Source organism: Nothobranchius furzeri, chromosome 11 (assembly GCF_043380555.1).
Source record: "Nothobranchius furzeri strain GRZ-AD chromosome 11, NfurGRZ-RIMD1, whole genome shotgun sequence".
NCBI classification, from domain to species: domain Eukaryota; kingdom Metazoa; phylum Chordata; class Actinopteri; order Cyprinodontiformes; family Nothobranchiidae; genus Nothobranchius; species Nothobranchius furzeri.
In genome coordinates this window covers 55283560-55307533 of record NC_091751.1, presented here as the reverse complement: position 1 = coordinate 55307533, position 23974 = coordinate 55283560, and the positions used below count along the sequence as shown (strand labels likewise).

The following is a 23974-nucleotide window of genomic DNA, read 5'->3' as shown; positions in this document are numbered from 1 at the left end:
ATGAGGTGGGAGTGTGGGACGCTTTGCGAGCACTGCAATTGTGGCAGTTTAGGAACTAAATGTGTGTACAGAATTCCACATCAGCATTTCATTTCTTCCTTCTTTTAAACTGTTAATTTGGCGAACAAGACTTTGAGTTTATGTGATCTTTTATTTCCATGACTTGGAGTATGATAATTGTATCAGGTTCTGCCAAAGTTGATTATGACAAAAGTGACTCCTTTTGTGTGCCAATGGCTGCTTTAATGAGTCCCAAGCTACCAATCCTGTGGCTTTGACACAAAGTAACAGTGTTGAAACACTTTGCTGTGTCAGGTTCAACAAAACTCAATCCCCTGAGTGAGCCCCTTTATGGACTGCTTAGTTGGTAGTATGTGGGACTTTTATTTGAAGTACAAAGCTTACACACATCCTTTTGTGTGCGTGTGTGTAACAGGAGGTGTTCGGGGTATGTGCCTCCAGGCTTCATCCCCTCATCAGGCAATGCCCCAAAGGAGCTTAAACAAAACTCAGTCATGGCTATTATACAGACCAGAAAACATCAGTCAACGCCTCAGTCATGGACATAGTTTTGTCTTTAGAAGTGGGGTGGGGGACACAACCAGCATGAGGACTGGGGGGGGGGGGGGGGGTTACAGTAAGTATACAAGCATTTTTGTAGAAAACTACAGCCTAGAGGATATTTTATGTAATGTCAGGAATGCAGAACTGTGACGTATGCAGGTGGTAGTGAAACAAAAAAACTAATACTTTCAATTCAGCTTTGTTTTTCACCTTATTAGTCATTTTTAATCCTACTCATTGTCACAATTTTACACTTATTTTTTGAATATCTGATCTCATTTACATCAGATTCTAGCTGAACTAAAAAAATTGACATTGGAAAAAGTGTTGGGGGGGGGGGGGGGGGTGCATGCCCCCCTGTAAAATCTATTTCAAAGTGCTTCTACTAGTTTAAAAATCACTCACTAGCATGGGGCCAAAATACATATCCAATCTATTTCCGAGTAAGCAGCCAGCTTGTAGAATCCGGGGTCAGAACCAAACAAGGTGAAGCTGCTTTTAGCTACTATGCTGCCTATAAATGGAATCAGCTTTCTTATGATCTTAAATGTGCCCCATCTCTAAATATTTTTCCTGCCAACTTTCATGTGTTCATCAGCCCTTGAATGAATGTTTTTTTTATGCTGCACCTTCTGCACTGTAACTGCCCACCATTAACTTTGCCTTTTATCAAAATTTTAAATCTCAAACGAGTTTGTGCACGTAATTTATTTGTATATTTTAATTATGCTGTCATATTGATTTTAACATTCGTGGTATTCTTGCTACTGGAAAGCACATTGAATTGCCTCATTCAACTAAAGCTGCCTTGCCTTGTTTTCTTGCTCGAACACAGCTGCTTTTAATGGGTGGGAGTTCAACAGGCTTTTGCAGAACCTGGTGTTATGCTGTACAGGTAATTCAACTTTGCAATCAGGTCTGTTGGAGCAGGGAAACAACTAACTCGCTGGACAGGGGCCATCAAAGACCAGGGTAGGAGACCCTTACCATAGATAATCTGTAATAACATTCACACCTACTACAAAAATATTTAATCCATGCTGATTATCACAAACAGCAGACATTTAAGATAATTCAATCATGAACATTAACATTGATCACCAGTGTTGGGCAAGTTACTTCAAAACTGTAATGCATTATTTATTACTTGTTACCCTCATTTTAAAGTAATTCATTACATTACAATATTACAGATTTTAAAATTTAAGGCATAACACTACTTTTGCATTACTTTAAGTTACTTTCACCAAAACAACTTCAATATGAATCTGGTAATCTGACGCTCAGTGAGCTCATGACATATATGTGGAAAGTGATGTGGTGTCTGAGCTAGGATTGCTGTTAAAAACAGTCAGATATAATAAAAGTGCTTTAAAATGATTGTTTATTAAATAAAAGCAACAACAATCTGTACTCTCAGCATGCTGCCATCTTATATTAACTGAGCAGGGAGTGAGGTGGTGGGGGCTCCAAGCCTATATTTGCCTTGGTCCCCAAATGCCTTGATACGACCCTGGATGTGGGACTGACTTCTGGGGTGATCTGATTCTATCACATGTAAAAATTTTAAATGCTTATATATGATTGCTTTTCACTGGTAAAAATGTATATTGGGGATAAATCTACCTACTTTTTTCTTTTCAAGCACTTTGTTTTCTTGATTTTATGTTAATTTCCTGCCCTTTCTCTCGCTAACCTTCCTGCATGCTGCATGTTTTCTCTGTCTTCCAGAAAAACTGTTTCCAGATTTCCTACTTTCTAACTAATCAGCCAAGATCTACCGAACACACAAAAAAAAAAAAGCTTAATATGCGCTGCGCTCCAGCAGCAATGACTTGTAATCATCAGGGCACAGATTATGAACTCAGCTGAAAAGTACATGAAGTACCAGAGAATATGGGCTGATATAAACGATCACAAACAAATTACTTTGTTTTGGTGGAGCCATTTTGTGAATATAACAGCGGCCGCGCGCAGAATGCAGCTGGAGTATTTGGGCCATTACCGCTGCGTCCTCTCTGCTCATAGAATGCCCGCAAAGCTGAGTCCATAAATGACGTCATATATGTGGATACTGGATCTTTTTTCAGGCTTCCTGCAATTTGAATTTTTAGGAAACCCACATCTTGATTCTGGGTTTAAAAATGCATTGTAAATACTGTGTTACCCTGTAATGCCTTATATTACCACAATACAGCAAAAGGCAATGCATTACAGTAATTAATTACATTTGTACCGCGTTACTCCCAACACTGTTCATCACTACATCTTCTTCACTTGCTATTCCCAGAAGCAATCGTAAAACCAGAAGAAAAAACACAAACCAAATTTTCTACTAATACGCAAATTTAGCATTGCATTTCTTTGTTTGGTGTTCCAGATGAGTTGACGCAGATTAGGAATCTCTCCCTTGAGCACTCTATCCTCCAGCTCACCTAGTCCTTGCAGCTACTATGGCAGCGATGTCAAACTCAAAATTTAAGAAAAGCATTTATGAAAACACTTAAATCTGACTAAACTGGATAACATCAAAAATCAAATGCACAGTCTGTGTGATTCACTTTTTAAAACATTCCATGCATTTTGCATTTCCTTGCATGTAAACAGACAGTGGTAATGGCGGCCATCAGCAGTTTTAAGGGTCTACATTTGCATTTGGTGCTTTTAGTTGATGTAGAAATCATAACAGTTTTTGCCCTAGGCACAAAGCCATATTAAATCTGAATCATGAAATTATGCTCAGTAGCATATTGTTACCACATAAAACACACAATGTGGGACCACTGTAAGCATTAGGATGTCCTCACCTCTTCCTGTGCTGTAATGCTGCAGCTTGTCACTGTACACCGCCTCCTTGCTGTATGCTCTTTTCCTAAGGGAGCAGTGGAAAAGAACATAATAATTGACAGGATGAAAAGGAAGACTGCTCACAATTTTCTGTATGGTCTGAGGATGCTGCAGATGAAATTGAATCACTGGCAAAGGGTTAGCAATGGCAAATGAAGTTTATGAAAATGAGCTGATTTTTAATTAGACCTTGATATGATCTCTCTCCTTTTCATCTGTCTCCTCTGCTTCAGCTTCAAAGAGCCCAGCCCATTTGATGAACACTTGACTTGCTTAAACGTGCATACAGCACAAGAGAAATCTTCACTTTCATATATTTAAAGTGGAGGAAGACAAGATTTTTGACAGTGTGGCAAACTGATGCAAAATGAGATTGGATTAATGGGGCAAAGTGGAAATTGTCACATTCTGTATGGAATGGAGTCGTCTTTTTATAGCAACTTGTTTTTCCATTTGACCACACTGTTTACTTCATTTTTGGGGATTTTTGCTATCTTACTTTGAAAAAGGTAGAAGATGAAAGAAACCAAGGAAATAAACAACAATAACCATTAATTTAAAGAACATTTTCAGAGTTTTTCTCTTTCAGAAATTATGTATGATTTTTCAGAAATCTGTAAAAGTGATTATCTTAACATGTACTGTGATATAATGTAAGCAATACATCTTTTTTTTTTCTAAGCACGCCCCCTGCCCCGCAGAGCTCCGTGCAATAGGAAACTGAGCGCCAACCAGAACTAACCAATAGTGTTAGACGAACGCTTTAAGGAAGTACATCGGTTGATGCAGAGTTGATGAACTTTTCATGGACAAGTAAGTCTTTAAAATATAAATATATGAGAACACAACATGACATGAAAATAATACTTGTAAAACAACATGTTTTAGCTCTATTTGTTGGCTACAGAAGGAAATAAATAAACAAGAAATATGAAGTTGCCATCTTTAAAAAACTGGAGAAATTATTTGTGTGATATGCTTGTCAGCCACTAGATGGCGCCGTCAGATAAGAGAAATACTCCGGAAAGAGACTTTAAGTGTCTTTTTTTTCCTCTGCAGTTCTTCAAAATTTAAGGTGACAAGAGACGTGTTGTAAGAACTTTGTTGAGGAATGTAGTTTTGAACATAATCTTAATATAATTTAACTTCCCTCAAATTTACAGCACTGACAGTTAGAAACAGGTCTGGGAATCTGTAAGGCTTGTCACCAGCATTCGGACATCAATGTTGTTGGCTTCACAGCCAGACAGGACACAGGAAAATAATAAATAAATAAATAAATAAACAAATAAACAAATAAATAAATAAATAAATACATTAAAAAAAGGGCCTGGGCTCACAAATACAAGCGATAGATATTCTGCAAGTCTCTTTTGTCTTGGCCCCCAAAATACATTGAAACTGTGTAAGTTGGGGACTTCTTCTTAACCAGCTCAATGGCCTAGTAGTATGAATGTCCACCCTGGGACTGGGAGACCAGGGTTCAAGTCCCAGTCGAGTCATACCAAAGACTTCAAAGAAATGGGACCCGATACCTCCTCACTTGACACTCAGCAGTACAGGGTTGAATTGGGAGATTAAACCACTAAATGGTTCCCAAACATGGCTATGTCTGCAGCTCACTGCTAGTGTGTGTAATAACTAGTGGGACTTTTAACTTCTAGGGGAGCCAGTCACCCTTTTAGGGGAGCCAGGCTCCCCTTTGCTCCCCTGTAATTCAAACCTTGTCTAAAACAATAATCAGGATGTTGAAATAACTCTCCGTTTGTATAACTTGTACATTACAACACCACCAGCAGCAGCCTGAATCATTGTTATAAGACAGAATAGATCCATGTTTTCATTTACATCAAATTCTGACTTGACTCGGGAGACCACCATGAGTTTTCCCCATCTTGTATTATCCCAGTCTGGTGATTCCAAATTTTAGCCACAGTTTACTGTTTTTGGCTGACAAGGCTGTTGTTTTCATTGATGGTTTTATGGTTATATGAGAAACTGTTGCATTTCTTTCTTCTTGAACCTTTCTGCCATTCTTCTCTGACCTCTGCCATCAGCAGAGCATTTGGCTCACACTACTGCTTTTTTCGGACCATTAACTGAAAATGATATGGCTGGTTGTCAAACTCCCAGTATATGGGCTGTTTTAGAAAATTTCTGACCCAAGCATCTGGCAATTAACATCCATGTCACAATTAAAATCACTTAAGTCACCTTATTAGTGCTTGATTAGAACTTCCACAAGTTATCTTGATTGCCTAGATGCCTAAATGCATTGAAATGCATTGGATTGCTGCCATGTGATTGGCTGATAAGCTACATATGTTTAATAGCAATTAAACCAGTGTACCCATTGGCTTGTTGAGTGAATTTTGCTGCTGGTTAACTGCATAACCCTGCATCATACATACTCTGTAATAGGGCTGGGAAATAAATGGAACATTAAACATTATCAAAATTTCAGACTCTTATCGAGATCATTTTTCCCATGTCAACAAATTTGATAATAAAAAATATTAAAATATGTGTGAAGGTTGGCAATGTTCATGTACCTTTAAGAAGCTGTACCACCTTGAGTCACATAAAAATGTGACTCATCGTAATACATGTGATAGCTCCCTCTAGTCGACAATTTTTCTTTCTGTGCATACCTAGAGATGTTGTCCATTTATCGTTATCTAGGTGAAATCCTCACTATATCGTGATATTGTTTTTGGCCATATCGCCCAGCCCTACTCTCTAAGGCCAGTCCCTATCGACACCTTCATTGTACAAGGTTAAAAAAATCATGCAGCAGTTTTATTATTCATATTTCAAATTAAGACAGACAATCTCATTGCCACTTGACACTTTTGGCAGCGACAGCCACCGAAGTTTAATGGTAATTGCAAAAATAATGTGAGACAACATTTATCTTGAAAAGAAGATGGAAGTCTGAAAGATTAATTCTTTTTTGTCATGACAGTAGGGACAATGAAGTCATGATCTTTGCATTGTACATTACAATAGACTAGACAGAAAAAAAATCTGCTCACCTGCTGCATACAATGGAGATGGCAATAAGGGAAACAATAAAGACCACTCCAGCAGCTGCTGATCCGGCAATCAGAGGAAGCTGTTCCCTCAGCTCAGACTTGAAGTCTTCTGGGTAACACAGAAAAAAAGAGTCGACAGGTTTTGAGAATGACTCAGATAAGGCACAAGAAGGATGGCTGTGTTTGTTTGGAGGTGTGTATAGAGAGGGTGTTTTAAATTTGATAGAGTTTGGAAAACAAAATGGAGGGAAAAGTGGCTAGGCTGGCTGGACTGATGGATAGAGTAAACATATGGATTTGTCAGCAAAGAGGTACCAGCTGAAATCCTGTGAGCTCTCAAAAGAGAAACTGGCAAGTTGTGTTTGATCAGGCAGGAGAAAAGCAGCAAATGAGAGACGGACACAAAACTAACAAGGAGGGAACTCAATGTGACAGGAATTGTTTACTCTTTTAACTTGCACACTTATCAAGAATGTTTCAATAAAAACAGTACGTATGAATGCTCTTGCAGCCACTTGAGCTTCTAGTCTTTCTGACATCTTTTGATATGTATTAGTTGTGATGGGACCATTTAAATCTTTGCTCATATGACAAAGAAATTATTTTTTACAGTTTGAAATCCTATAAATGCCAAGTAACAGTGTTAAAGAGGTTTGTGCTAAAATCAAGTTTGTTCTTGAGGTCTAAGTCTAAGTGGAGAACTGCAAATCTCCAACATAGGCTCGTTAAATGACGTATTCATTGCAAACTCGTGACAATTACGAGAGTTCTGCTTCTGAAAATGACTGTGTGCTCAGAGAGGTCAGGGGAATATCATGCAGGAGTCTATAAAAGTGTTCTGACAGGAGGACAAAGGCAATCGCATGCTTTGAAGACACTGAGCAGAAGACCGTGGAGGTGTCCTCTTCATGAGGTAATGAAGCGATTTGATGGTGAGAGGAAATACTGGTAAGAGGGACAGGAGGTGGGGGCGTGGGTGTTATCGTCAGCTGTCCTCTAGTGTCTCTCGCTAATTGCCTTGACGAATGTCGTGCTATGGCAACCAGCCAAAGGATGAACGGTAAACGGAGTGTGCGAGTGTGAAGAGCGAGCACGTGTGTATGCCTGAGGGAAAAGATGGTTTCTGAAGCTGGAGAGCAAAGGGGACCACAAGTGTGCCGCCACATCTGCTCTGGTCAGGTAAAAGGCAAAATGATCATTTTCATCATCATTTTTATGTTAGCCATTTCCCCTTCCACCAAGATCATTTCCGTTTCATACCCTGTTGGGATCCTTATTAGTCATTATGCGGTGTGGACATGTCTCCTGTTTTTCTGCAACTGGTTGAAGTTACAGATATCCAGTCAAATGTTATCTTGTCTAGAATGAATTTTGCTTTGTTGGTGGCATGACAGATTGTCAAGCCTGGGTGGGCCATGAGGAAGAGGAGCGCCGCCATTTGCACCAACACTAATGAAAATACTTCCAAACGCGTGCCAGTGTACCAGGTGTTGCAGCCCCTGTTCAGTTCCTTCCCTCGCCAACAGCCCGCTGCCTCCCTCGGCAAAAAATGATAATAATAATAATCTCATCAACAACTAATCACAGCTATGCATTCTGGGACAGCTCTCCAGCAACAGAAGGCTGGGTGGAAAACCAATTAGCTAAGCAATTTGGATAACGCACAGTTCCTTACACAAACAAAAGACACTGCGTGGATATTTAAAAGTCCCACACACACTCAAAGGAAGGAAATAAAGTTTGATTTAACTAAAAAAGAATAAAAAAAAGCTAAATCAAATATATACCTGCTTTATTTTTCCTAACAGTGATAACACGTACATGAAAAAGACCATAAGTGGCAGAAAGAGATGAACGTGTGAAACGAGAGAAAAAGGACAGAACAGGACAGACAGGCAGAGCTGATTCTTCTGGCTCCGCAATCCTTACCATCTGTGAGGGTTTGGAAGCACATCTTGCTGCTGAATTTGCCAAAGCCGGCCACAGTCCGTGCCCGCACCTGTACCACATATACCGTGCCCGGCCTCAGGCCCTCCACACGCGCCGTATTAGTTTGGCTACGCAGTACAGTGGAGTTGATCTCTGCATGATCCTGAAATAAGTGAACACAAAAAGGAAAGGTAGGTTAAATGAGACAGTGTTAAACACGTTGAAAGAAAGTGGACTGACTTGGGAGAAAATCATCTGAAATTCTGTTATTTTCCAGTCCACTAATGAAACATTTCTCTTAGGGGAAGAATTAAATTAGTAGATGCTAGATAAGAAGCGGAACAAAGCTGATGAAGGCTTTAAGTTTTCCTCTAGTTTTAGAGAATTTACGACTTTCATCACCGTACTTTACAAAAGTGAAAACAAACAACTAGAATAATCACACAAACAATGCTACCCTGTTCACTCGTGTTACAGATGCAAAACTCAGCAAGTAAATGCAACCAGTTAACAAGAGCAATCGCTACATCATTGTGAATTCCACCTTTTAATAAGTGCTTACTAATGTGGATGGGTTACTGGAGAACATCTTCCTGTTTTACTATTTGGAGTTTAATACATGGCAGCAATATGTAGCACTATAGAAGCTGGGTTGAGCATCAGCTCTAAATTCGAGACCAGGGTAGAATGCCCTCTCCAGGTCAGAAAAGAAATCCTGCCTCAAGAGGAGGTATCTCTGGGTCTTGTTCACGAGTGAGAGGAAGATGGTTAGGGAGATCGACAGGCAGATCGGTGCTGCGTCTGCAGTGATGCGGGCGTTGTACCGGTCTGTCGTGGTGAAGAGAGAGCTGAGCCAGATGGCAATGCTCTTGATTTACTAGTCTATGTACGTTCCTACCCTCACCTATGGTCACGAGCTTTGGATGGTGCCCAAAGAATAAGATCGCAGCTACAAATGGCTGAAATGAGTTTTCTTCTCAGGGTGTCTGGGGGACATCCTTAAGCCTAATTATACTTCTCCGCCAGCTCCACGCGGTTGAGACACGCACGGACAGAAACATTTTGCTCCCTGATTTCTCCGTCTCCTGGGGAGTGTTGCAAAGCAGTTCCCCACCAGGACAACAGAGGGTGCAGTGCTGTTCTCTGGTATCCTGTCATGTATCCAGTTCAAGTTAGTGCATTTAATATTGTGTTTTTATTGTGTTTCTTTGTATTTAAGATACTTCTTAATGCTGATAAATTTGTTACTCATTCTGCTCCACCTCTTTATGAGCTCACCATCTCTAAACCCACGTTTCCCATCATTTCCATCCACAAAAAAAAAAACAAAACAAAAAAAAAAACGCTTGCTGCATGTCTTTGATGAATAAAACGTTGACATTTCTAGAGTTTTTCCATGATGCATTCTTCAAGCTGCCCCGTGTCTGCCGCTAGATATCTTCGGCTCTCTTTATGTTTCTGAGAGTGCCATGGCGGTGCTGTCGACGACAGCGGTGGCGTCCTGACCAATCACAAGCTTGCATTCTTCATCCTTGCGAGCCTGCTGGAGAGCCATCGAAAGTACGGGCGATGGAGTTGTGTCCCTCTATCTCGACACAGATGGAGAAGTATAAATTAGGCTTCAGAGATAGGGTGAGAAGCTCGGTCATCAGGGAGGGGCTCAGAGTAGATCTGCTGCTCCTCCAGGTTGAGAGGAGCCAGTTGAGTTGGCTTGGGCGTCTGGTTAGAATGCCTCCTGGATACCTCTCTGGTGAAGTTTTCCAGGCATATCCAACTGGGAGGAGATCCAAAAATAAGACCCAGGACACGCTGGAGGGACTAGGTCTCTCTGATGGCCAGGGAACGCCCTGGGACTTCCCCGGAAGAGCTGGCCCAAATGACTGGGGAGAGGGAAGTCTGGGCCTGCCTGCTAAGGCCGGGGACACACTGGCCGCGGAAGCGCCGCGAAGCGCCGCGAAAATGGGACCGCCTTCATTCGGCGCCCTTGTTAAGCTATTCTATAGACCACATGGGCCGCCGAAGCGCCGCGAATCGCCTTGCGCCGGCGCGCGCCAGCGCTCCAGCCCGCGCCGTGCAGCGATCATTTCGGCGTTGGCTCTATTTTTTTCGCGAGCCGCGGGTGAATCGCGTCAATTCTGGCAGGAAGTCAAACGTAGACATAAGAGGCAGGCCGGTAAAGTTAACAAAATAAAGCATTTCAAAATAAAATTCCGCAATAGTCAAATGTGTTCGTAAACAGACACTGCAGAAAAACCACACGAACACGCACACACATACACACACATCGAACTTGTGTGCGTGTGTGACCACGTGAAGGGGGGAGTGGTTTTGGGTGTCTTTTCACCGGAGCAAACAGGACAGAGAGGCAGAAAGTCTGAGGCAAGCAGTTAGGATGGATGACTTTAAATTAATTATGGAAGTTGAGAAACACAAGGAGCTGTACGACCCCCGAAAAACATGATTGTTTACGTACCCATGTCGGAAGAAACTGCTAGGATACAGCTGCAGAATTGGAGCGGGTTCCAAGAGATTCAACTGGCAGAAACAACTCATACCATAGGTTCACACACACACACGCGCGCGCGCACGCGCACAAACACTCAAACGTAGGAAAAGAGCTGAGAAAAGGCAGAGAGGAAATGGAGGACACCAAGTGTTTAAAAGAAAAACTACAGATGAGCCGAGGCGCGCCTCGACTGGGGCGCGTCTGATCTGAACTGAGGAGCGGCGAGCAGCGGCCGAATTTCGTGAGCGATTCGCTTCTCGGCGCTTCGCGGCGCTTCCGCGGCCGGTGTGTCCCCGGCGTAAGACTGCTGCCCCATGACCCGACTCCGGATAATCGGAGGAGGATAGATGGACTGATGGAGTTTAATATAATTTAGTCAAAATGCAACATCAGACCATTTCCACCCCAAACAAAATGCATTTTATTTATTCACTAAATGGTATAAATATTCTCTGTGCACTCACTGCTTGTGGGAGCATTCTTTAAAAGCACTTTACCATCTTGTAATCTATTGTTTTTAAACTAGTAAGATCCTGTCAAAAATATTATTTCACCCATGAGGGCACACATTCAGCATACATCCATTTGGTAATACTCCATTTAAATTCATGATTATAAGTCAACACATACATACAGAGAGCCATTAATTACATTGTTTTTCTGTTCTGAAGCACTGCTTCTCTTCCCAGGCTGCACAGAGACAGTCAGGCAGGCTGTTGCAGGGAATTCTGGGACTTTCTGATACAGGATCTGCTATAGGGGATCAGTAATGCATTGAGCCTGTCACCCTCCCAGAACACCGAGTGAATATACCAGCCAGAAGATAAGCCTGCACCTACACTACACCCACCACTGCTGGCCGCCGGAAGCTTTATGCTGACAAACCAGAGAGCAGTTCCAAATGCAGTTGTATTTTTCTTTGTGTCAACACGACAGCGTAAATAAAAGTAGTGTTTATTAAGATTAGGATGCAGACCATTGCTCACAGGGGGACAAAAACTTCTGAAATATGGAGGAATTTATTGTTTACAAAAGTGTGGAGCAAGAAAACAAACTGGAAACAGCGAAGGCAGGGAATGTGAAGGAGGAACGAGGTGTGTGTGTGTGTGTGTGTGTGTGTGTGTGTGTGTGTGTGTGTGTGTGTGTGTGTGTGTGTGTGTGTGTGTGTGTGTGTGTGTGTGTGTGTGTGTGTGTGTGTGTGTGTGTGTGTATAGGGGATGAAAGATGGCAGGAAGCGATAAGAAACTGGAGGCATAGGCATCCCACACTGAAATCATTATCCAATCTGATTGGTGTAATTGAATCATTCCGGCTGCTCCGTCGCTAAGCAGACGAGGTAAACACAGCTATGAAATCTGCTCTCTCCTCTCACACTCCCCATTCCACCGCCACCACACTACACACACACACACACACACACACACACACACACACACACTAACATAATGATGAGTGCAATCACATTACCTCTTATTGGACACTCTGAGCTTGATGAAGACAAATGTTTGGGCCCGGGATGTGGGGTCATTACACCAAAAGGATCTAATTCTTTCCGCGAGAGGAACAACATTTATAAATGGAATACTGGATGTAACTGGTTTAAAGAGTTTAATCATTTTGCATTCTTTTTCTTATATTTTTTTCTTGATCACAAGATCACATAACATGCTTCTCTTCCAAATTGCTGCAGACTGAAATATATGAGACTGGAATTTAAAGCAACAGCTTGTGTGTTTGAAAGATTGCAAGAAACCCCTTGAGAGTGTAGAACAAGAATCAACTATTCATATGGTTGGAGTCATGGTTGGGTGCAGGTGGACCCCGTGAGGTCAAGATTAGCCTATGCCTGCTAATTCTTTCTCCAAAACCACACCCCTGTCTGTTGCACATGAGCGGAGAACAGGTGATCGGGCAGATGGCAACCCGCCAATGGATGAACGTCCCTTGAGAGAAAACTAGCTCAGAATGGCCTCTTCATGCTGCCTGTCAAATGGAGATTATATCGGATACACACACACACACATGTACACACACACACACACACACACACACACACACACACGCACACGCACACGCACACGCACACATCTGCCACTTGGGCTAGCATTTGGCATCACAGCACATTTGAAGACAGCCAATAGAAGGCCATGCCAGGAGGGACTTCCAGCTATGAAAGGTCCTCCCCTGCTGCCAGTCAATTGGGGATTAGGAGGACCACACCCCAACATGCTAAATCAGGACCGGGGTTGCAGGTGGGAAGGCAGATGGTGGAACAGCCAATCAAAAACTTTGCCAGAGGTGACAGACAGGAAGCACTGTGGGAAACTGACTCCCCGTGCAACATAGTTTGCTCACTTTTGAGCACTGGGAGTAGATGCAGACAGAGATGCTGCATACACATGTGTGTTCATGGTTTGCCATTTTTGTAAGAAAGTTATTTATTGGTCCATGGCAAAATTATTTGAAATTATAAATTAAGGTAACACCAAATAAAGTAATTAATCATGTCCTTGGGCACTGCTTCATGGTTTTTTTTCTTGTCTGTATAATACCTGCCAAGAACCTAGAAGTGTGTGCCAAAGCAGGTTTTGCAGAAACAGGGCCACAAAGACATACGCTGGAATAGTGTTTCAGATGAAAAATAGTGCGGCAGCAAAGCAAATGAAAGAACAAAATAAGTCTTTTTCAAGAGATTAAATTCTGAATATTAAAAGTAGAAAATCTGGGGTTCTGATAAATCTTTAACCTCAGTCGCTTGCTTTTAGCAATGAAGTATCTACTTCAGGTGAGTCTTTCACAAAACATAGCAACTATACATATTTTTTATAAATGTATTCTAATTATTATACATTTCATTTTACAAAATAAAAAAATGGAACCTTGGCACTGGCTTGCTCACAATGTTACAGAGCTTCTTTCCAGTGTCACATAAAAAAAATCTGTATAAAATTTATCTTCTATAGTATTTGTTGGCACATACATTTTATTTGGTGGCGCAGTGGTTTGCACTGTTGCCTCGCAGCACTAAGGTCACAGGTTCAAAACTCGGCTGCGGCCTTTCTGCGTGGAGTTGCGTGTTCTCCCCATGCATGCGTGGGTTTCCTCCGGGTACTCCGGTTTCCCCCACAGATCACAACATGCCCTATAGGTTATAAATTGTAAGTCGCTTTGGATAAAAGCGTCTGCTAAGCGGATAAACACAATAAACACAATTTGGTGATGCTGTTTTTCACATGCAGTTTTTTTTGTCTTTAAATCTACAATGGCAAATTTGGAAAACAAATTAGCTTAAAAGTTATTTTCATGCCTCTTAACATTCTAGCATAGTATAGCTATAAATATATTGTGGAGGTTTTAAAAAAATGAATAAAGTGGTTCTCTTGCATTTGTCAAAAGTCGTCCGCCAATAAAGCGTTTTCAAAGCAACTATTGGTCCATCTGGTTGTCGGGCTCGCCAAACCACTGCACCTCTACACCTCCCTGGGTGCTTCACTTGCCTGTGTACTTAGTAACAGAACACAACTGGTTTGAGAGGTTCTTTGCTCAATAATATCAGAAGTGAATCAGCCGGCTGCTACCATTCCAACTTTAGGACAAAATACAAGACTACCAAAAAAGAAAAACACCATTTGAAGTCACGGACAACAAAAGACGTTTGGACCTAGAAAACGGCAACAGAAACAGCACTGCAGCTCCGGTACTGGCAGAAGTGTCTCAGTAAAATACCCCGGGGGAGGGGCGAGTGTTCTGTGACCCAAAACCTAGCTTATTTGCATATTCGCCTTAACAGCTTTAAAGAGGTCGTTCACTCAGTGCGGTTCCATGCTCACTGATCGACATCTAAGTCGATCCAAGTCGAATTTGTTGTAATAAGCTGGGAGTCTTTTTACTAGCTTACATGTGCGATTAGAAAACCGGTCTCAAATAAAGTTTGTTCCACTCTGGTACAGTAGGTGGCAACATGCCCCTTTTTATGTTGGCATTCTTCCGGTCAGCTTATAGCAACACAAGCAGTAAACAGAGGCTGGCTGGAGTGAAGCAGACGGAACAGGATATACACAATGGCTGAAGGAATATACAACAACAACAACGCAGCACAGCTTGTTTAGTACGTACTGTCGTGTGTTGTGGTGGTACCTGTGTTGCTTTGTGACGATGGTCTTGTCAGAAGACTGCTTCTGAGATGTCGTCACTTCCAGAACACGAGCATCCTACCGCTTTAGTTTGGCGAACCAGTTTAGATGCAGAATGAAAATGAATTGCTAAATTATCTGGGTGCTTCATCTCGATTAGGACATGTTCGCTTTCAGCTAAAATAAAACATTCACGTGCCAAAAAACTAAAAAAAATACCTGATGTGACTTTTTTGCTTCAGTTTTCTGATGGGCATGTAAACACACTGACTGAGAAACAGTTGTTAGCTCGTTACTTTGGAAAACGATCAGTCACTCTGAGTTAAAAATGTAGGCTGAACATGAAAAAAGTCTCCTACTCCTTTCTTCTGCATTAGCTTCTGATATTAAATAGACAGTCAAACGCTAGGAATTGAAAAACCTGACACATCTACATCACACTGTCACTTAACATTCATGGACTCATCTGGACTCATGACAGGGGATGCTGTCGTTGGTTTAGCATCCAGCAAAGAACAAAGAACTAGTAGAAGCTAACTGTTAGCATTAGCATATCCACCACACGGCAGAACTCCTTCAGGCTTGTGCTGTTTGTGGAGATAAATCAATGTATTGAAATAAGACTCCAAATCCTGTTGTTTTAAGCTACTTTCTCCTGACTATTAATCAATCAAGTTTTATTTATATAGTGCTTTCCACCACCCTCAAAGGGGGCTCAAGGTGCTGGACAAGAAAAGTAACAAAGATAAAAGTAGCGAGTCATAAAAACATTGAAAACAAAATAAGAACATAGACATTTGTGAGAACAATAAAATACCAATGAAATAAAATTTAGATAAAAGAAAATTAAAATTAATTTGTTAAAGGAAAGCTAAGAACAAAAAATAAAAAAACAGAAACCAAATGCTTTACAAGAAAGCCATCCTATAAAAATGAGTCTTCAACCTGCTCTTAAAGGCTGCCAGCGATGGGGACTGTTTGATTGTGAGTGGGAACTGGTTCCAGAGAGAGGGTGCAAGGACTTGAAAAGCCCGATCACCACGAGTCTTAAATCGGGTGCGAGGGACAATACGCAATTTCTGATCAGCTGACCATAATGACCTTGAGGGAACACGCTTTATAAAGAGCTCCGCTAAGTAGGTGGGGGCACTGCCTTGGAAAAACTTAAACACAAAAAGCAGAATTTTTAACTGTGCCCTGTATGAGACTGGGAGCCAGTGAAGAGAAGTCAGCACTGGAGAAATGTGGTCCCTTTTCCTAGTTCCAATCAAAAAAACCTAGCAGCACTGTTCTGCACTAATTGCAAGCTATGCACAATAGTCTGACCCAACCCAGCATAGAGGGAGCTACAATAGTCAAACCTAGAGATCACAAACGCATGGAGTACACGCTCCAAGTGACTAAATTCTCCGTGCTGAAACTGGCGCACAGAGGCTTTTTTCCCCAGAGTATGACTTAAGGCATTAATTCCTACTATAGACCACTGCAAATGTCTTGAGTGATGGGCCTCTTTAAAATGTACTGTATATGTGTGTTTTGACAACCAAAATCACATTTGTTATGTCACTCTCAAATATTGAACCATTGTACCGAAGGAAAAAAAAAGAAAAAAAAAACATACATATACAAAAGTTTTATTTCACTTTATTTTACTGTAATTGTCGTGTGTCCAGATCCTATTTGTGTTTCTTAGAAAAAAAGAGAGAAAAAATAAAAAAACAACCACCCAAAATGAACAGCATGGCAAGTTGGCAGAAAGACAGACATGGTGGGATACCATGTGTCCTCTTCACATGCTCAAACAGTTGTGTGCATGCAAATAGCAGGCAGACACATAACTGAGGATTTTATGTGAGAACGCTGAAACGTTATTGTGAAGTAGAATTAATTAAAGGAATGCTTCTCGTTAATATTTCTGATTAAAATGTGTTGCCTGAAGCAAAAAGCAAGAAAATAATGAAAAGGAAAAAGCTGGCAATTTAAATCTAAGAGACCAAAGTGTAATTATTAAAATGCAAATAATTACCATCAACTCGTGGGCTTTAAACTCTAAAAACAAAAGAGCAAATCATTAGCATGGCAGTACGGTGTGATATTAAAACTCCTTTAGGGCTCAGGGACTGTGATTTGGCAAATCTTCAGTAAAAACACTAATGAGCTTGGTGAAATACAACTTAGAACAATCATCCTGTGTGCATTATATTTAAAGGGAAGCTGTTTCTGTTGTTTGTTTGTTTGTTCTTTATAACTTCATCCCTTTGAGATTGTTCTATGAATGCATGCATTCATCTGGAAACTTACTGAAAAGGAAAAGAAGAAGAAAGCCTGAAGGAGGAAATGTGAATACCCTTGCTAGGGGATTTAGATAGTGCTGAAAAAAAAAACACTTTTCACAGGTTACTTCAAAAAAGCTTACCTTCTCTCTATCATCCACATACATAAAAAATAAAAAAGCTGTGGACTTTATAAAATGATGAACAGAGAAAAAGAATAACAATCACATGCTAGCTGATGGTTTGGGGTACTGATAATATCCAAAACAAGAGGTCCATTCTTACGTTCCCTGCAGAGGGTGCAAAGGTCGAAGCATTGCTGGCTATGATGAAGCTCTGTAAAATTTTGAATTTTCTCCTGATTCTCTCACATTGTAGCATGGCACTACTATTGTTAACCAGAAAGGACACACTTGCACATGCTACTGGCATTTTCACACAGAAACCGGTGCAAATGCACACACTGACACACACACACACACACACACACACACACACACACACACACACACACACACACACACACACACACACACACACACACACACACACACACACAGCCTTTGTCTGACACCATCAGAGCTATCAGCACCCAGAACCAGTGGCTGCTCTGCTCCAGCCTAATGGAGGGCCTGACCTCTGGTACGGTGAGTTATTTCCACTCTCCCCAAATTTTCAAGCAACCAGAAGAAAAAAGGTATGAGGAAAAATGGAGCAAGAGCATGGGATTGTACTTTTTTTTCTTCTTCTTTTCCCCACCCGCAAGCCTTTTACTCATTTTATCTGGCTTTCCAATTTGCAGGGATTTAGGAGCATTAGTTTTGTAATAAATAATAAAAAAAATTGACTGACACCAATACCATGAGAGAGAGAGAGAGAGAGAGAGAGAGAGACAGACAGAGAGAGAGACAGAGAGAGAGAGAGAGAGCTCAGCTGTGACAAAGACCGTCTAAAACAGTCAATTCCAGAGCTGATAACGGTGTGACTGTCTTAACATTAATCCAGCCATCAGTTAGATAAAAAAGTCTATCTATCCATCCGTCCGTTCATCCACCCACCCATTCACCCAACCATCCACAGAGACAGAAATTTGGTGAGTAATCAGGTGTAAAAACACATGTCCACTGACATCTCAGACAGCAACGGCTGACTGAAGGACAGTCTGTTTAGAACCTGTGAAAAACCTTGTCAGATTCGAAATACAGTGTCAAAAGAGGACCACCAAAGGGGGGAAATCTCATCTCGACAGCCCACTGTGCCACAAAGCAATCACTCTGCCTCACCCTCTGTGTCTTACTCAGTCTCACAAGGTGGAATGCTTTCAAGACAGATAAGACTTTTCTGGATGGAAACACATAACGGCGGACATGTATGTTAGTTCACATTAACGGTCGTAGAACCTCACTTGCAAACTGCATTATCCCAATGTAATTAGCAACCATGTCCTTGAAAATTCATTAAGTTGTAATTATGCTGGACCCATTTATTTGCTTAAGGACGCACTACATAAACATCCAACTGAATTAGATTTCATTGACATTCATGAGCTAATGGATGCCTTATCAGTGGTATTTACATGGCACTAAGCTGTCTGGTAGATAAGGTTTGGCAGGGTCATGGCAGTCAGATTCAACTTGAACCACCTGAACTGTGCAATGCCAGAGGGGGATACCAATGCAAGCAGTGGAGTCATTATTGAACATCTTAGTTTACAAATGCAACATAATTTCAAACCATGATTGCTGCTTTCTGACAGAAAATGTTTACTGTGGCAAACACTATTCTAAGGTGGCTTTGTGAATATTGATCCGGAGGCTTTAGACACAATGTGTTTGCTAGAAGTAAATAACTCAGCAGAAAAGGGAAAAAAATGTGAAGGCATATTGATTTTTATCTTATATGGAAAGTAAAACATAGGTGAAGGTGGACCACATCTCAAAAACACCTTAGAATGACAGAAACTGGTGGAAAAAAAGGAGGGAATTGCAGGACTAACATTGATCACCTTCAGCAGGACAAACAAGAGCCCAAACAAAAAGCTTGGGCCTCCAGTCTCTGGGTATCATTATGTTCAAGGCCTTGGAAAAAGCCTACAGGTCAATACTGGAGCAGTATAGTGGCTGAAGGGAAGGACTGGTGACTTAATAAAGCAACCGTATTGTGTGTGAGGAGACAGGTCGATGCGACTCCCTCTAGACGCAATGCATTTTCACAGCAGGACAGGGTTACTGCACTGTGCAGAGTGAGCCTGGAGCAGAGGTCAACCTATTCACTTCATCAGCAGCAGAAACCAAAGAACAGTGGGAGAGAGGGAGGGAACACAGGGACAGAACACATCATCAGCCCAGGGGACTGCTCCAGGAGGAATCTGGAAGAGTTGAGACTCCAAGAGGGGGTACGTGGCTTGCTTTGCACATGCAGAGACAAAAAATGATTTCAGCTGCAAGCAAACACAGCTTACCTTCTCATAGTAACGCAGCTCATAATCCAGAATTATGCCATTTGGTTGTTCTGGTTGGGGCCATGATAGTGTGAAGCTGTTCATGGTGGAGCTGATTTGGTGCATGATGGGAACTATTGATGGAGCTGCAAGAAACAGAGAAAGACACTCAAATCAGTATGTTAACTTAAACAGTAATTATTGGTGATTTGTAGATACATCCTGTCAGCTAATTCTGGAATAAAAAACAAGTCAACAATAAAGTCTTTAAAAATGATTAGAATTTAACTTCAACATGCTACGCTTAAATGTATTAAAGATGCAATATGTAAGAATTAAGTAAGAATGGCATCTTGTGGCCAAATTTGATCACTGCAGGCCATTTTTCAATGCAAAAATTACAATCTCCATTCTGTGAGTTTCATGGATGTTGCCAGCTATGGATCAGTGCCAGAATATTCTTTATGATATGTGAAGATCACTCATACACAGTAAGTTGATAAGTAGGTGAATACATTGTTATATCTGAAGTTATTGCAATGTGCAGATCATGTCTATATTGAGACTGTCGGTCCAGACCATGTCTGTAGAACGTCCAGACTAGGTCTTTGCACAGTGTTTTTTTTTATTTTTTATTTTTTAACTGACTATCCCCCAGACGTCTGAGAAGAAATTTTGTGTGCCATCGATTGTTTGGTGGGAATAGATGTAGACTTGATTTTGAGTCTGTCTTCTAGTTAGCAAATTTCCCACTGGACTAAATACATGAGCTGTAATAGAATAACCGGTCCAAAGTGTCCATCATCTTCATTGTTTACATAAGCAGCACCACAGTGCTACAGCATTGTGTTGCATTTCAAGAGTCCGGTTGTCACTCTGCCTCCTTTTCATTTACGTAAAGTTGAGGTTTGGGTGGATTTATGCAAATGAGGGTCAACTAGCGCACACTGCCTCTGTAGAGCCAGGGGAAACCTTAAACCTAGACTCCGACAATCTAAATTCAAAGAAAACCAGCTGCTGTGTGCGTTCTGCCTGCTTCTCTTCTTTTACAAGTATTCCAGAGAAAGAACAACGAGGTGACCTACTAAAACTGGTACTGGATGCTATGATAGGATAGAATTATCTACTGATCTAAAATCCAACCAACATAGTTGCCAATATAGATTTAGATAAATATGTTTAAATTCATTATTTTTACAGCAATATATAATCTAGTGAACAAGAAACAGCAAATGCATATAATGCTTTTTTTAAAATAAAATTTTAATAAGATCCTCAGTGATATAAAATACATTCTGCAGTTAATGTGCAACGTGACCCCAGCTGTGTTATTTGTCAAGTTAAAACCTCTGGAGTGAAATAAGTATCACGATAACAACGTTTCAGCTCAGCTGCACATCATTTCTCATTTTCTAAACACTTGAATGCATATAAAGAGTCTATTAATTAACCCAAACACATGTCAATTCCATCATGTGTGTCCTCTGTACTGTGACCTCTGCCCTCCTCTCCTCAGAACATATGATTGGGACAGTTGGTCCGGTGTTGTGGAGAAGTGTGTTCACCGCTGTGTTTTGCTTATTTGAATTTAGGTCACAGCAAAGAACAAGGCTGAGTCTGTGGGGTACATCAGCCAATATTACTACAGCAAAATGGGGCTTTTTATTCTTTTTCTATTTTTTTAACAGGATGGACAATTAGTCAGAGGATGCAAATACTGGCCCTCAAGCAGATGCACCAGTGATGATTCAAGTTTTGTTTATTAAATAAAGCTGAACCTCAGGCTAAAGCAATGGCATGGCAGGATGACATGGATAAAAGTTGGGTCACTGGGTACTCTTTATGTTAAAATAAATAAATAAATAATCCAGGCAAAAATTTAAGGAAAGACCAGTGTACTTAGGGAAATTTTACTGGTTTTCTTTAAGAGATCTGACTCGACTGACCCAAACAATAATGCGGTACTAAATAACTAGGTCTGAACTCGACTTAGTATTTTTACCTGTGGCTATATGTGTTCTTATGGTAAACAAGTAAAATGTCCTCAGAAGAGCAGTCATAGTAATACAACCAGAATTAAACAGATTAAAAGAGAAAAAAAAACACTTTATGCAGATAAACACACTCATCTGCATCACTGCCACATATTTCATTCGATCACAACTATTTTTTAAATTCAACCAATGAACTAAATGTACTAAAGCCGTTGCTTCTCACTGACACCTGAAGGTTGTAATTTTGTAATTTCAAATAAAATTTGAACTGTTGTAAAACTCTGCAGTAAATGTGCAAAAAATATAAAACTAGCTCAACATAGTTATCCAGCTTTTAATTTTTGGACTTTTTAAGGAAACAAAATTAAAGAAAATCCAACCATCTTTTTTAGGGTATGATCTTCTGTTTAAGTCTACACAGAGAACTAGTCTGATTACTCACAGGAAGCTCAAAAATAACCAATCAGAAAAAAGGTGGAAATGCCGACTGTACCGCGCGACTCTAGCTTTTTAGCTGTAGTCAAAAATGGCCTCTGGTGACAGTGCAAACATCTTGTTTTAGAAGAAGGGCTTTTAGCGCCTCTACTTGTTGTGGTTTTAAATAGATTCAAGTAATTTAGAACAGAGGAAAGAGCCGCAGCAAACTGCTTCAGGCGCCATCTTCATTGTTTATGGGAAACTAAGTGTTGCGGTGTGTGTAAGTGACGGACGCTGCACAGCGCTGACTGACTTGGCTATAATTCTCAGGGGATGGGGTTATTTGAATAGCAGAGTTCCCAGACCCATGCTTCCCATCAGGAACCAACATAAGGAGGCATGGGGCTGGCTGGTCAGCCTATGAAAACCCTAACCCTAATCATAGAGGGTTAGGGTTCGGAGGTGCAACGTAATCAACACTGTGTACATGTCAATTTCTAAACTTACAAATTTCTAATGACATCACTCTGTCTAGTCAAACTAATTTGAAAACATACAAGACTTATTAGATCCCAAATGAGTCTCCATGGCTACACATAAAGACACATGAAGGACGTTTCAGCTACTTGACTATTTAGTCAAGAGGCTCCACTCCACCTGATCTTCTCTCAAGCTTCACCCATCTGGGCGATTATATAAAAATCTTAATGGTTGTTTAGTTTCTTTGCATCTTTCACTTTAGCATGAGCTTCAAGTCTGTGCATCAGGTGAAAACCCTTTAGCCTTTTCACTCATTGAGACTAAATTAAAATCATGTCCTGCAGCAAGCCAGGCTTATTCTTCAGTTTTGATTGGGATTATCTTTCTGTCAGATGATTCTCTAACATGTGAAAATGCTAATGTGAAAGAATGAATAGGTTCTGTTTATATGGATTATGCTCCATCTTCCTGCCTTGACTTTCACCTCTAGCCCTCCTTCTTTCCTCACACTCCACACAGCGAGAGTGTGGGCTGAGCTTCACCTCAGTGCACTTCAGCCTCTCTACTTCTCAGGCTGGTTCACGCTCCACTGACCAGGGCTGGGGCTGCCTGGGCCGCATTATCAATTACCGGCCACAAGCACACTGTTCCTGGCAGACCCAGGGGAGGGGTGTGCCACTCAGAAAATCCTGCAGGGAGGAAAGAAGCTGAGGTGGAAAGCAGCGGATTCTGGTACCAATTTGGTTCAGGTGTGCAGAGACAAAGCACACCCGGTTGTCCCCAAAGCTGATCTCAGATAAGTTCTTCAGTTCACCTGCTGTTCCTTCTGGGGGTCCAACTGAACTTTTATTCATCTTAGAAGCAAAGTTTCCTACGATCACCATAAGAACTGCTAAAATTTAAGTTTAACCTGAAATGGAAACGTAAAGATCTTTTTACTGCTGCAGCAGTGACCACATCTAAGAGGAGAAGTTGGACCGCAGCAAGTTTATATGTGCCCTTGTAACCTATGTGTGAAGAGCCTGCCAGAGACAATGTGTCGTGGCCAGATTCAGCTCAGTGAAGCACCGCTGTCCCCTCCAACCGCGTCCCCCAGTGTCAACCTGGGACAATGATGCTGACAGTGATTGGTGACTGTGTCCTGCTCTCCTCCCTCCAACCCGCCCATCCCTTGTTCCTGTGCTCCACTTTTATCTGGCCCCACTTGCAGCCCCTGGCTTTTAATGCAGAGCTTGGCTCACCATTAGTCAAAGTCAAAGTGTCCGAGCATCTGACTTGGAATGAAAGTGGGGAGAAGTAGAGGAGGATGTGGGAGGGGCTAAAGAAGAAATAAAACGACGAAAGAATGCTAAGCTT

At 41.2% G+C, this 23974-nt stretch overlaps 1 protein-coding gene across 3 annotated transcripts in view; it reads right to left on the bottom strand.

Moving 5' to 3' along the window:
- Positions 1–23974, bottom strand: part of LOC107384019 (ephrin type-B receptor 1-B) — a 331212-nt gene that overhangs the window by 40310 nt on the left and 266928 nt on the right. For 2 of the 3 annotated variants that reach the window (XM_054739931.2, XM_054739946.2), the window contains exons 6-9: positions 19749–19873; positions 8376–8538; positions 6447–6555; positions 3372–3436 (exon numbers count right to left, since the gene is read on the bottom strand). In XM_054739931.2, coding sequence (XP_054595906.1) covers positions 3372–3436; positions 6447–6555; positions 8376–8538; positions 19749–19873 — 462 coding nt within the window. The remainder of the gene's footprint in view (positions 1–3371; positions 3437–6446; positions 6556–8375; positions 8539–19748; positions 19874–23974) is intronic. The other variant, XM_054739938.2, reaches the window with a different exon arrangement.